Raw genomic sequence first — 12,500 nt, 5'->3', positions numbered from 1 at the left:
AACCTTTTCACGGCCGGAGTGTCACTCTCATCAGTCAACCGCAGTGATGTCTGCGTTGAAGTCCCTGGCATTGGTACTCACACCTTGCCGATAATTAAGCTGTCACCGAGGGTAATTTTGTTCTTTCTTTCCTTTAAATGAGCAAAGATCTAATTATGGCCTCATTCATCTCTTATTAAAATCTTTTCTGCGGGCTCGGCAGGCCGCCAATCTCTCCCTCAATCATTTGGAACCGGAAACTCCGCTGTCACGCTGTATCCCAGCTCGGCCACGTCGCCGCCGAAAATATCGTGAACTAGCAAGTGCCGCTGTCACCAAGTGACCCGGTCCGCGGTTTTTGTTCCGTGAAAAGACGAGTAAAAAAAGGCGAAATATTTGTAAGCGTCCCGATTTCTCTGACTTTCCCAGTGAAATTCCAGAGTTGATATGCAAGGTAGCAGCGGCTACATCTCAGGCAACGTCATGAATCCCTTCCAAATATATTTTAATTAATTTTTCCTATCAATTATTACTCATGCGGCAACCATCTCCTCATTAATGATGGTTCTATTCTACCAACTGGAAACTTTTCTCCTCTGAAAACGTATTCCCCGAACATTCAGAAACTCAAAGTGGAAGAGGAATTTTTATTCCATAAAAGAGAAAGTAAGGAATTAACAGTCGCCTGACAATATCACTTTTATCTTGGGAACTCAACGATGCTAATATCTTATTTCATTTTGGGGGGGAACAGGGTGTGTGTGTGTGTGTGTGTGTGTGTGTGTGTGTGTGTGTGTGTGTGTGTGTGTATGTGTGTATGTGTGTGTGTGCGTGTGTGTGCGTGTGTATCTGCGTGTCTGTGTGTGGGTGGGAGAGGCGAAAGGAGTTGAAAAGAATCCAGCATCTAGTGAGATTCATTAGGACTTTGATTTGCAAGGCGAGGTGCAGAGCGCTGTAATGATGGCCTGGAGTCCTCTCCATCCTGCCAAACATGTCCAGTCTAACAAGTCCTCTAATCCAACACTCATTCTTAAAACATGTTTTATTTTTCACGCCGGGAAACTCAACCTTTTCTAATCGTATTCTTCAGATAGACATTAATCCTGAATACCTGAATCTGTATCCTTACAGCTGCATTGAAATGATTATCAGTATTATTATTATTATTATTATTATTTATTTATTTTTTATTAGTAGTAGTAGTAGTAGTAGTAGTAGTAGTAGTAGTGGTAGTATTAGAAGTAGTAGTAGTAGTAGTAGTAGTAGTAGTAGTAGTAGTATTAGAATGATCACAGGGTTCATTCTGGCATTATATATATATATATATATATATATGTATATATATATATATACACTGTATATATACAATTTATCTCATTGTCATACTATTGTATTGTATTGTGTCTATTTCCAACAATGCTGGTTTAAATTTATGCCATAAAAGTCCATCTGGAATTGTTTTATTATGTTACAATTTTAATAACAAAACCAGGATGAATGTCACAGGACTTTCAAGGACTTTTCGAGCACTTCTGCACAAAATGGGCTATTTTCAAAGCGTTCTAGTAATTACATTTCTGAGGACACAATTCAAGCGCTCCGAGCACCTCAAGGACCTGGTAACAACACCGTTATTATCAGTAGCAGTATTGCTGTAGTAGTGGCCATAAGCAGTAGTAATAATGGTAATAAGTAACGGGCTGGATATTGGCCTGATATCAGGCGGAAATAGGGTATTTTTATCCCTTGGACAAAAAATCCAATCCCAAAAGCCAGATCCACTTCAATGGATTAGATCGCTATTTGACACAACCTGAGTACGGATCAGTATGTGAGCCATAATTATGTAGGACGACAGTAGTAGTAGCAATATTTCAAATTCTAATTGTGTCCCTACACCTTTTTCAACGTTCCTGAATATGTTTTTTTATGACTCAAACTCGTGGTTTGCTCCGTCCTGACCTGAACCAGTCTCACCTGGTCTCCAGGGGGATGTTGCTGTTGAGCACCCAGCTGTTGTGGAGCTGCGCTGGGTCGGCGTTGGTGCCGCCGTCTGCCCCGTGGCCATCCTGGCAGCGGGACGGCATGGTCTTCCGCTGCAGACTCACTTGAGCGTAGGGCGCCGGGCGGGCGCAGGTGCAGGCGTGGGGCGGAGGCGGCGGCGGGGGCAGCGGGCGGAAGGTGAACTGCCCACCCGGACTGCTGGGCAGCTCTGCACCACCACGCAGGGGAGGAAAGGGAGGGGGGTGGAGGGACACGGGGAGGAATAAACATAGGTTTATTAGGATTGCCGCGTCGTAAATTACAAGAAAGAAGCGCCCGGGTAGTTGACATTTTATTGTTATTGTGCTGATTGAGGAACATAAATCATTATGAAACATGATGGCGCTCTTCATTCCTTCCAACCAGGCTGAATGCACTTCCAGACCCTCTGTAAATAGCTTCTCGGCTGCCCAGTGAAGGGAGCGCTGTTTAAGAGGCTAACACCTCCAACTTAATCTCTACCCCCCAGCTCAAACTGCCCATGATGTTTATTATGAGATCTGCAGGTCGACAGAATGAGCTGGCCAGTTGTAACTGCCTCACTCTGCGAACCTCAGGGCTCAGCTAGAGCCCTCTGCGATTCCATCATATTTATCACCCCCCCTCCCTCTCTCTCTCTGTCCCTCTCTCTCTCTCTCTCTCTCTCTCTCTCTCTCTCTCTCTCTCTCTCTCTCTCTCTCTCGCTCTCTCTCCTTATCTGTGATCCCCTGCCTCTTAATTCCCTTTTCTCTCGCTCAGCCTCTGATGAGAAAACATGCAAATAGGAAACAAACAAACACACAATCAATTATGTGTGTGTGTTTGTGTGTGTATGTGTGTGTGTGTGTTCTGAAAAGCATATGGATGTGCTACGGTTCGGAGAGAACTCCCAAACCCCGAGTCCCCGAACAACAAACCCGTCCAGTCATATTGACAGTTAATGCAACATTAGCCTTGAAGTCCTTTGTGAGGGAAAACAGGGTTCAAAATCCCAAAGACAGCCAGGATTGATCTACAAGAGAGAATCCTGTCAAAATGCCAGTAACAATTCAGTGTGTGTGAGTGCCCGTCTACCTGGGAGGAGAGCGAGGCTTCCCCGCTCAAGCGGAACCGCCGGAGAGACACACTTCATAAGATACCACACACAGCAGACCTGCTATCTAATTACTGCCTTTTATACATAGCGTCGGGTGGAGGGGCTTATTTAATGAAGCACATCATTAAAATAAGGATTTCAAAATTAATTATCATATGTGGACAGACAGACAGACAGAGAGACAGACAGACAGACAGACAGACAGACAGACAGACAGACAGACAGACAGACAGACAGACAGACCGTTAGAAAGATAGATAGATAGATAGATAGATAGATTGATGGATAATTTGTTCATTCCAAAAAGGACATTTCAATTGACTCAGCAACTCACATCAAAAAAGTAGCAAAATAATAGTAAAAGAATACTATAATAATACAAAGATAAAGAAATAAAGAACAGATATAACCTAAAAATGACACCAAAAAAAACCACCACTAAAAATGAAAGATAATGAAAAAATTGTCTGGGGGAAAAATGCATGAAAAAAGCGAAAAAAAAAAACCAAAAAAAACATTATATACAGTCCTAGACAATATCTTATGAAAGAAACAGTGAACCAGAAACTTGAACTTAATATAGGAATGGTGACGTACAATAAACCTGACATAAAATTTGAGTCTTAACAGTCGTCGAAATGTTGGCCATATGCCAACAATAAAGAAAAATGTTTTTCTGTTTTTTTTGGACGGATTTCACTCTATTTTATCCCTATCAATATGCACAGTTGCGCTGTTCAACTAACAGTCACATAGCAGTACTAGAGACATCACATCGCTGTTGGACTTTTTAGCAGAAGATTGGGGCTCCTGGCAGAGGAAATCACACTCTTGGGAAACAGATATTTGAAAGAATATTGAGACAACGCTTGATGAATGAAGCGTAGTTGAAAGGATGGTCTGTGAATATTGATTTGCATGGTGCCCTTTATTCACTTGATGTGGTGTGTGTGTGTGTGTGTGTGTGTGTGTGTGTGTGTGTGTGTGTGCGTGTGTGTGTGTGTGTGTGTGCGGGTGTGTGTGTGTGTGCGTGCGTGTGTGTGCGTGTCTTCATTGGTGTTGAGAACACTGTGTACTGGTATTGTGGGTGTAATGTGTGAAGGCTCTTTAGTCGTCCAAATTAAAAGGTTTAATTTTGATTGTTTCGCTTGGCACAACATGCAGGTTACTTATCTTCCAACATTGCCAAATTGCCAATTGTCTTTATCAGATATAACATATAACAATAAAATAGTGTTACGTGCCGTAGAATTGAATTAGAATATATTAGTTATTTTGTGCGCAGCCAGGCACAGATTTTAATTAGTCCATAATAGTTTCGTCGTCCACATTTCTGACAATAACGTGTTGTCCTGCCATGGACTCGCAGGCTGGGAACCTGTTCTCTCCAGGTCTTTACGTATAAATAAATTATTTCGAACCCCATATGCACACATCACGTCACATGGAATTTGTTACTTGTCTCTGACTCGTTATCCTCTGACACTTATGATGTATGCTGGGAGTTGGTTTTTTTTGTTGTTGCTGTTTTTTTCTGACTCAGTCTTGCAAACTGAATTTCCTCTGGGACGGCATATGGCACCGCATTCCACCGTATTACAACACAACCTGCTGGATATCACAATAATAAACGACCCTGAATGACAAAGACAAAGCCCAACCCTTCCCTCCTCACGGACGTGAACTTTTGAGAGAATGAAAAAAAAGAAATAATAATAATAATAAAAAATAAAAATAAAAAAGATAAATAATAATAATAATAATAATAATAATAATCAAAATAATAATAATAATCAAAATAATAATAATTATAACACAGCTAGAGAATAAACAGCACCTGGAGGTGTTGGTTCGTCTAAACAAACCAATGTGGAAAACAAGTTTATTTTTGTCGGTGTCACCTTTGATTCAAAATCCGCGTGCCTCACGGGGTAGTGCGGGCATGACTGCACAGCGTGTTGGTGCAATTAGTCAGAAGCATTAAAGTAGCAGGGCAGTTTTCGCTGGTCTATCTTATTAATAACTGCCTTTTGATTTAACCCCCCTCCCACCCACAAATAAAGTCATTGCCAAAGCGTTGCAGTATTTGAAAGAAGAAGACCTTTTGCTCAAATTGATCTGGCTATCTCAAACTATCCACGCCATTGATTCATATCATAATGAGAACGCCTTGTTGTTGAAACAGTCTAATGCCTTAAAGCCACGAGGAAATAATTCCAGTTCATTGAATTTCAAACACCAAACCAGCCCCTGATTGATGAAGAGATCTTTAAATAAGCACCGACGCCAGCCGACGCAACCCGACCCGACCCACAGCAAGCAGTTATGAATGTGTTTTTTTCTGGGGCGGCGACGAGGCGACAGGCTACGGAAATAGAGGGCCGGGGGAGATCATAATCTTGGTGAGTAGAGTGACACCAGGGCCACGGCGGCCAGATGGTGCTTTAGAGGGCTTAGGCTAAGGCAGCTTTGGGTCCAGACTACTAAAGTTCCACAAAAACTCACCCTGTCTTCCGGCACGGAAAAGCACAAACACGCACGTACACACACGCATACACACACACATACACACACACACACACACACACACACACGCACGCGCACACACACACACACACACACACACACATAATCAGTCACATTGAACAGGAATGCTGTGATGTTGTGTTAAATTGTAGATGTAACCTAAATAGCTCTTGGCAATGTAGGGCAGGAGCCCTGAGATATTGGACGGGCTAGCCGGGAGTTCTGAAACATCAAATCAAGTCCCCGGGGAGGTGAGCGAGACCGGGGCACGGACGGGAGCGAGAGCAGCAATACAGCTTGGGATGACAGTCGTGACAGTGTAGAACATCCATGCCCTGGGGTTTCTCTGGGACTTAGGCCTCCGGAAAAAAATAAATAAAAATTATACTTTTTGGAAAGTCACTTATGGGATATTTCCCCAGAATCATCGGCTTTTGGTTACGTAAGTGAGATATGAGGCGAGCGTTTGTGCAAAAAAAAAAAGTGGATAGGAGGATATAGGGGGATAGGACATGAGGGATTACCGGCAAATATAACAGGTAACAGGTATCAGGCCAGAAATTAAAAATGCATCGCTGTAAGTGAGATGGGCCAAAAATAGCAGAGAGAGCATTAAGTATTAAGTACCACGCTGACAAGTTTGTCATTTAAAGTGGAAGGCAAAGTAATGCAAGGAAAGTAAAAAGTGTTAAGGGTGACACCCACGTAACACCTATAACATGGCCACACACAGCAACCATGGTGCTGTCGCTGTGTCGCACGGAGATATAAACAAGCGAGTGCTAAACTGATCATGAAAAATGAATCATATGTGCAGACTAATCCACTCGGTGTGTGTGTGTGTGTGTGTGCGTATGTGTGTGCGTGCGTACTTGCATACCTGCATGTGCACAATCACGCTCATTAAAATGTTCTACTTCCAGTCTCCTTGCATGTGCCATATGTTCAGTTGGTACCTTTACATTTGTATTTATAATTGGGCCGAGGGAAAAAAAAAAAAATAATGTAACAAGCGAGAGGAGAGATGAGAAATAAAACAAAGAAAAAAAGAAAAACAAAAGAAAGGAGAAAGTTTTGAAAAAAGCTGGTGGCTTCCAGCGGCAAAGCGGTGAAGTACGTGCTCCGTAATGAGATGGGAACTCTATTTTTAGCGCCCCGCTGACCACAAAACAATGAGCCGCAATATTTCCCCGTAAGTGCAGTTTTTAAAGGCGAGTTGTGCAGCGCTTCCCCCGTTATTTTTCGGTTTGTGTTTGCTTCAAAATCAAACCCCAGGATAGAACACACCCGACTGCGCGCCTCTTTTCATGTCTTCTTAGCGCTGTGAGCAGCTGGGGGAAAAGGCCGGCACCGGGTTCACTGTTGTTCCATAACGAGCTCTCGCTGCTTTTTGCCCAGCGTCGCCGCGCCCGCGTTTCTTACCTATGCCGGCCGTTCGCAACCCGACTGGCTGTAAACATTTTGGTTTCCAAATTTAAATTTTTTATTTTTTAATATTTTTTAAGAAAACACATCACGTCCGCTTTGGTTTTGAGTTTGTCAAACAATGACATCCCACCAGCGTCCATAAGCGTCCAGAACACTCGGCACCCGGAATAATTTGGTCATAATATCATCACGCATCACGACAGTTTGTGCAGAGCACTTACAGTGAGATGGAAAGTAGCTGATGGGTAAATTAGAAATGGCGCCAAATCCCACCTACGGCGCCCTTAATGTGTCTTTTTTTTTTTTAAATTCATTTCTTAACGTGGCTTTGTTTTCTTTGCGTTGTTTCCTTTTTTCGTCCCCCTCCTTCCTCTTTCTCCCTTTCCCCCTCTCTGACTCTGACCGTTATTGTGTTTGGGTAATTTCACTTATTACACAAGAGCCATATAAAATCAATAAACCCCGACCTCAACAACATCCAACCCGTCTGTCTGTCATAGGAATGAGATTGTTTGGAGAGAAGATTGAACGCAATTGTCGGTCCAGGCCCAGCAAAACCACACTGGACAACCCACTCTAAATATAAAAGCTTCATAATTTCCCCCAGGATAGGTTTTCATCTCTCCCGCTTCTTAATTGACTTGCGTTAAATTGCTAAAAGTTTATTCCACTGCTGTGCTTCTATGAAATAAATAATTAACCCTGAGAAAAGGTCAGACAAATGAAATTAGAACTGACTGTCTTTTTTTTTTTTTCTTCTCCGTAATGAGATGGGGGTTGACCGTACGACATGCCCGCATCATTTCTTCCCGTCCGCGTTTTTTCTAAACGAAAGGGAAAAAGAGCGAACAAACATTATCTTTATCAGAGAGGAGACGTCTCAATATGACTGTAAAAGTTAGCGCGGTAAGCGGCTGCTCATAATGGAGGAGGAGGAGGACGGTGCTGCGGATAATAGTGATGCTTATCGGGATTAATATCCGCAGGATGGTGTTAATAGTGGAGATGATGGTGAAGAAAATTAGGAAAAGGAGAAATTAATGAGAGGAATAATAAAGTTATGAATGAGGAACAAGGAAAAAATGTGTTTGAAGTGACAGATGATGATCATGACGACAATGATGATGATGATGATGATGATGATGATGATAATGAGCATACGATGATAAGGATGAAGATGGAGGCGATGAAAAAAAGAGATGATGAAGAGGTTCACGACCGTTAATGACGACGATGAAAACATCAACGAAGAAGATGTTGGGCGATAGTCGACGGTGATGATAACGACGAAGATGATGAGGATCAGGGATCAGCGATGATGATGCCGATGAAGACGGCAATATCCATAGTAATATTAACGACGGGGATGGTCATAATGTCCTCGGTGATGATGACGAAGAGGACGGTGGTGAAAAAGGAGAAGACGATGAGGACGGTGACAATAACGGTGCCGACGGAGACATCAATGCTGAAGATAATACAATAATAGTGATGATGAAGATGACGATATGAGACTGACTGTTCGTATGGTGGTTTCAGCGGCGGGAGGTACAACACTGATATGTACATTGACAGCAACAACCTCTGCAGCCTGAATGGGAAGCCTTGACTGACAGCCGCAGACGTTGCAATAAATAACGGGACTGAGTCACAATGTTCAATTAGAGCGAGAAACCCCAAATCAAGGAGCCGACGGCGTCTAAGAGCGATCCCCCAAAAAAACTCAGAGCAACAGTCAGTTCTCCTGCAGAGCTCGATAATTAGCAGCCGTGCATCATCCTACTGCTTCATACGTGCGCGCGCGCACCCCGCCACGCGTTTTGCGGGCGCACGTGTGCATGCCTGTAATTGCTTGTTTGTATCCCAATCTTCAAAAACAACTCTGGCGAAACTCTGCAATTATGTTTAGGCTGCAGGTGATTCTGAAAGTAGCTTTTCCCTGGAGAGGGCGTGAAACCTCCTGAGTCTCGCTCCTCCGCTCCGCAGCGCACAGCTTACCATCACTCAAACACTTCACTGCAGGGGCCCGCACTCAAATAGCACTTCCACACCATCGACCTCCTTCACTACTGCACCACTTAAATTATCTCTTTGAAGGCGCTAATTAATTGGCTAATGTTTAGCAGACAGAACCCATCTAACCAAACTTTTTCTTTTTTTTTGATCTTAATGAGTTTAGCTGGGTTAAAAAAAATTTTGTGTGGTGTTTTTTTTTTCTCCACCCGCCGCAGAGGGAAGTGTGATGCGGGGTTCGTCTGGATGGGGGGGGGGGGGCCCGCTGAGCTCGGCTCCTCTCTCCCGAGGAACAGAGCCGAGCCCTGATCCTCTCTGACCTTGTCACCGCTGCGTGCTGCCCTGTCACCGCCACCTGCCGCCCGCCACCCCACCTCTGTTTGCGCGCGGGCCTGTTTGTTTGTGTTTGTTTGTGTATTTCGGTGCGGCTGCGCGTACTTGTGTGGCCGGGAATGTGTAGGCTTGATGGGTTTTTTTTACTTTTATGTGTGTGTTGATGTGTGTGTCCTTGAGTGCAGGTGTGCAGCTTGTGACTGTATGAAGACTGTATGTGCACCCTGCGTAAATGCAAGGGGTGCATTTGTGTATTGAACACATTCCCACAGCGGGTGTGTAACTTTGCGGCAGGGGCTGAGCAGCGTCCCCCTCGGAGGCCGGGTGTCACATGGGTCATTACCCTCCGAAGGGATTTGCATCAGCAGGGAAAGGGGTTGACAAGAACTCAAAAAGGTGCAAAACCTCTTATGTTGATAAGCGGGTTATCACGCCCATGCATAAAGGACCTTGAAATAATATAAATGTGAAAGTATCCCAGCATGAGCTACACAATACCACCGTGGTATGACATTTTATTTGCTCTCTTTCTCCCTCATTAAATAGTTATGAAAGTTGCACATCACAGAATAAAGGATTGACAATACAAACAGAATGGATATCGACTATTTTGAGGGGTGGGGAAAAAAACCAATTGTGAGTGTTATTCGTTTTTGGAAAATAAATAAAAACCAATGAAAAGTACCGACCATATCGTCACCGTCGTCCTGTTTTAATTGCTTTGTTCCTCTCATTACGCCATGCACACACACACATCAGCCAAAATACAATTACGCGGTTTCTCTGAGCCCTCCCCTCTTCCTTTACACTCCTCTCTCCCTTTTTACATTGCGATGCTGCACACTATATTTCCCTCAACAATACCGGAACAAACAAACACATGAAAATACTCAGGCCTGACAGAAAACAAGCCAATGTGAAGAGATTCCTGGCAAGCTACAGGAGAGAGTAATATCAAAGCTACAGCAATTGTGGCATGGCGATTTTGCCAACATCAGCCCGGTTTTTCAGAGAGATAGAGGGAGAGAGAGAGAGAGAGAGAGAGAGAGAGAGAGAGAGTGTATGCACAGTTGTAGCGAGCCTGAGCTGCTGGTAATTAGAGGAGGCTCAGAGGAGAGACAGGCAGTAGAATGAATGCAAATGAATTCGCTGGCTCCGGCATTGGGCTCCCGAGCCTGACGCTCATACAGAGCACCTCGCTGACATGAAGTACAGGCACAAACAGAGGAGGGACGCACGGCTAACACAGAAAGGGACATGCGTGGAGATCCATACTCCTTTGCACACACACACACACACCGAACCTAAACCTGCACTCCAAATGCAGGCACGGAAAAAAATATATACAGCACACACACACACACACACACACACACAAACACAAACACGCGCACCCATAACGCACGCACGCACACACACACACAGTGGGCTAATCCTTGCAAATGCCTCATTGTTGTTGAAGAGATGAACAGGGGAGCGGGAGCGCTTATTCCAAGCGCACATCCACAGTGTGTCCCACGGCGGGATAAACAAACCCTACTTAATTGGTGTCGATTTGGAATGGACTGATGATTCATCATGCAGAACTCCCCAGAAGAGTATTGGAAAGCCAATAATTTCTAATCCATATGACCTTGACAGAGGGCCAGAGTTTGACTCCCTCCAAAAACTCTCTCACACGCATTGTCCGGCGGACAATGTCAAGGCATTGTGACACACTTTTACAACTCAGCGGATATTGTAATCCGCCAAAGTCAGATCACTTCGCTGATTACTTCATCTAAGCCAGCGGCAAATCTTTATGAAGCACTCAATTTTCCACGGCAGGCATAAATCAGGGTACTATAAGCTTTCCGTCTCGATGATGGCACGCGGGAGACACCGTTTCCATGGCGCACTGCTTCAGTCAATAATTCCTATTCCCATTACATCTCTCCCAGCGTGCAAAAGTCTACCTGGCAACACCTCGGCTCACCTTGGCTCTCTGGCGGCTTGCGGCGCAAAAAACCCCCACCAACAAATCCCCTCCTGAAGGAGAACCGAGCGGAATGATCGCAGAAGGGGACCTCGGTCTTCACCCTCTGCCTCCGCAAATGAGCGTAATTGACACATCTCCACTACGTCTTAACCACGCATCCGGAGTCGGAAGCAGCCTTATTATAACCCACGTTATGCGTATAATGTCCCCGCCCCCCGGGATTAAAGTATGGCGAGCCGAAACGCAGGGCGAGGGCGAACACACTGTGCGCTAAAGGGACGGCGGTGCGTTCCTAGGAGCAGACGACGCGGGGGCAGGGGCTGCTTGGTATTCAGGCCGGGGCGTACACCAGATGATAAAGAAAGATAGAGATGGAGAGCGCACGAGAGAGAGACAGAGAGAGAGAGAGAGAGAGAGGGAGCGATGATCACTAGATTGTGGGGGGGGGGCGAAAGGGTGGGGCTGTTTCTTGAGCACCACCTGCGGTCCGGACAGGTGGGTGCCTTGCGGTCAATGAGGTGAGTGCCGCCCCAGCCCCCGGGTCAGCTTTAACACCAACCAATGACATGCCGGCACTTGCCCCGAATCGTAGCAACACATTGCCGTTCCACCTCGCCAGGCGGACCTATCATACCGATCACAACACACACACACACACACACACACACACAATACTTCTGAACTCTTTCACCCACTCTAACTTTCTCTCTCTCTCTCTTTGTCTCTCTCTCTCTCTCTCTCTCTCTCCACCGCGTGCACCGAAAGAACCTTAACAAATGTGGGAACAGATGCCCCACATCAAACTGCAGTTGCCCTCTGCTCCCCGTGTGCCTCAGCAGAGACAGGGGAATACCATTAACAAAGATAAGATAGTGCAGCCCTCGGCTTCCTCAACGCACACGCACACACACAAGCACACACACACACGCACACACACACACACACACACACACACACACACACACACACACACACACACAATCTATACAGACACACTCATTCATGGTGTTTTTGAGCCTATTTACGTCCCCCTACGGTCCATACAATGATATTGACTTACTTAAAAGTTCCTGCATGTTCTTTTTCTGAAACCATTGATTTTCCAACCATTGAAAAAATCATAAA

At 44.8% G+C, this 12,500-nt stretch overlaps 1 protein-coding gene across 1 annotated transcript in view; it reads right to left on the bottom strand.

Annotated features, from left to right (window-relative positions):
* tenm1 (teneurin transmembrane protein 1) overlaps positions 1–12,500 on the bottom strand; it is a gene marked incomplete at both ends in the record, with an annotated part of 170,038 nt that overhangs the window by 120,134 nt on the left and 37,404 nt on the right. The window contains one exon of the mRNA XM_080007834.1: positions 1,957–2,191. Coding sequence (XP_079863960.1) covers positions 1,957–2,191 — 235 coding nt within the window. The remainder of the gene's footprint in view (positions 1–1,956; positions 2,192–12,500) is intronic.

The sequence above is a fragment of the Zeus faber genome (assembly GCF_960531495.2).
Source record: "Zeus faber genome assembly, chromosome: 10".
In the NCBI taxonomy this organism is placed as follows: Eukaryota; Metazoa; Chordata; class Actinopteri; order Zeiformes; family Zeidae; genus Zeus; species Zeus faber.
Note: the sequence above shows the minus strand (reverse complement) of the source record. Positions and strands in the feature narration are given on the sequence as shown.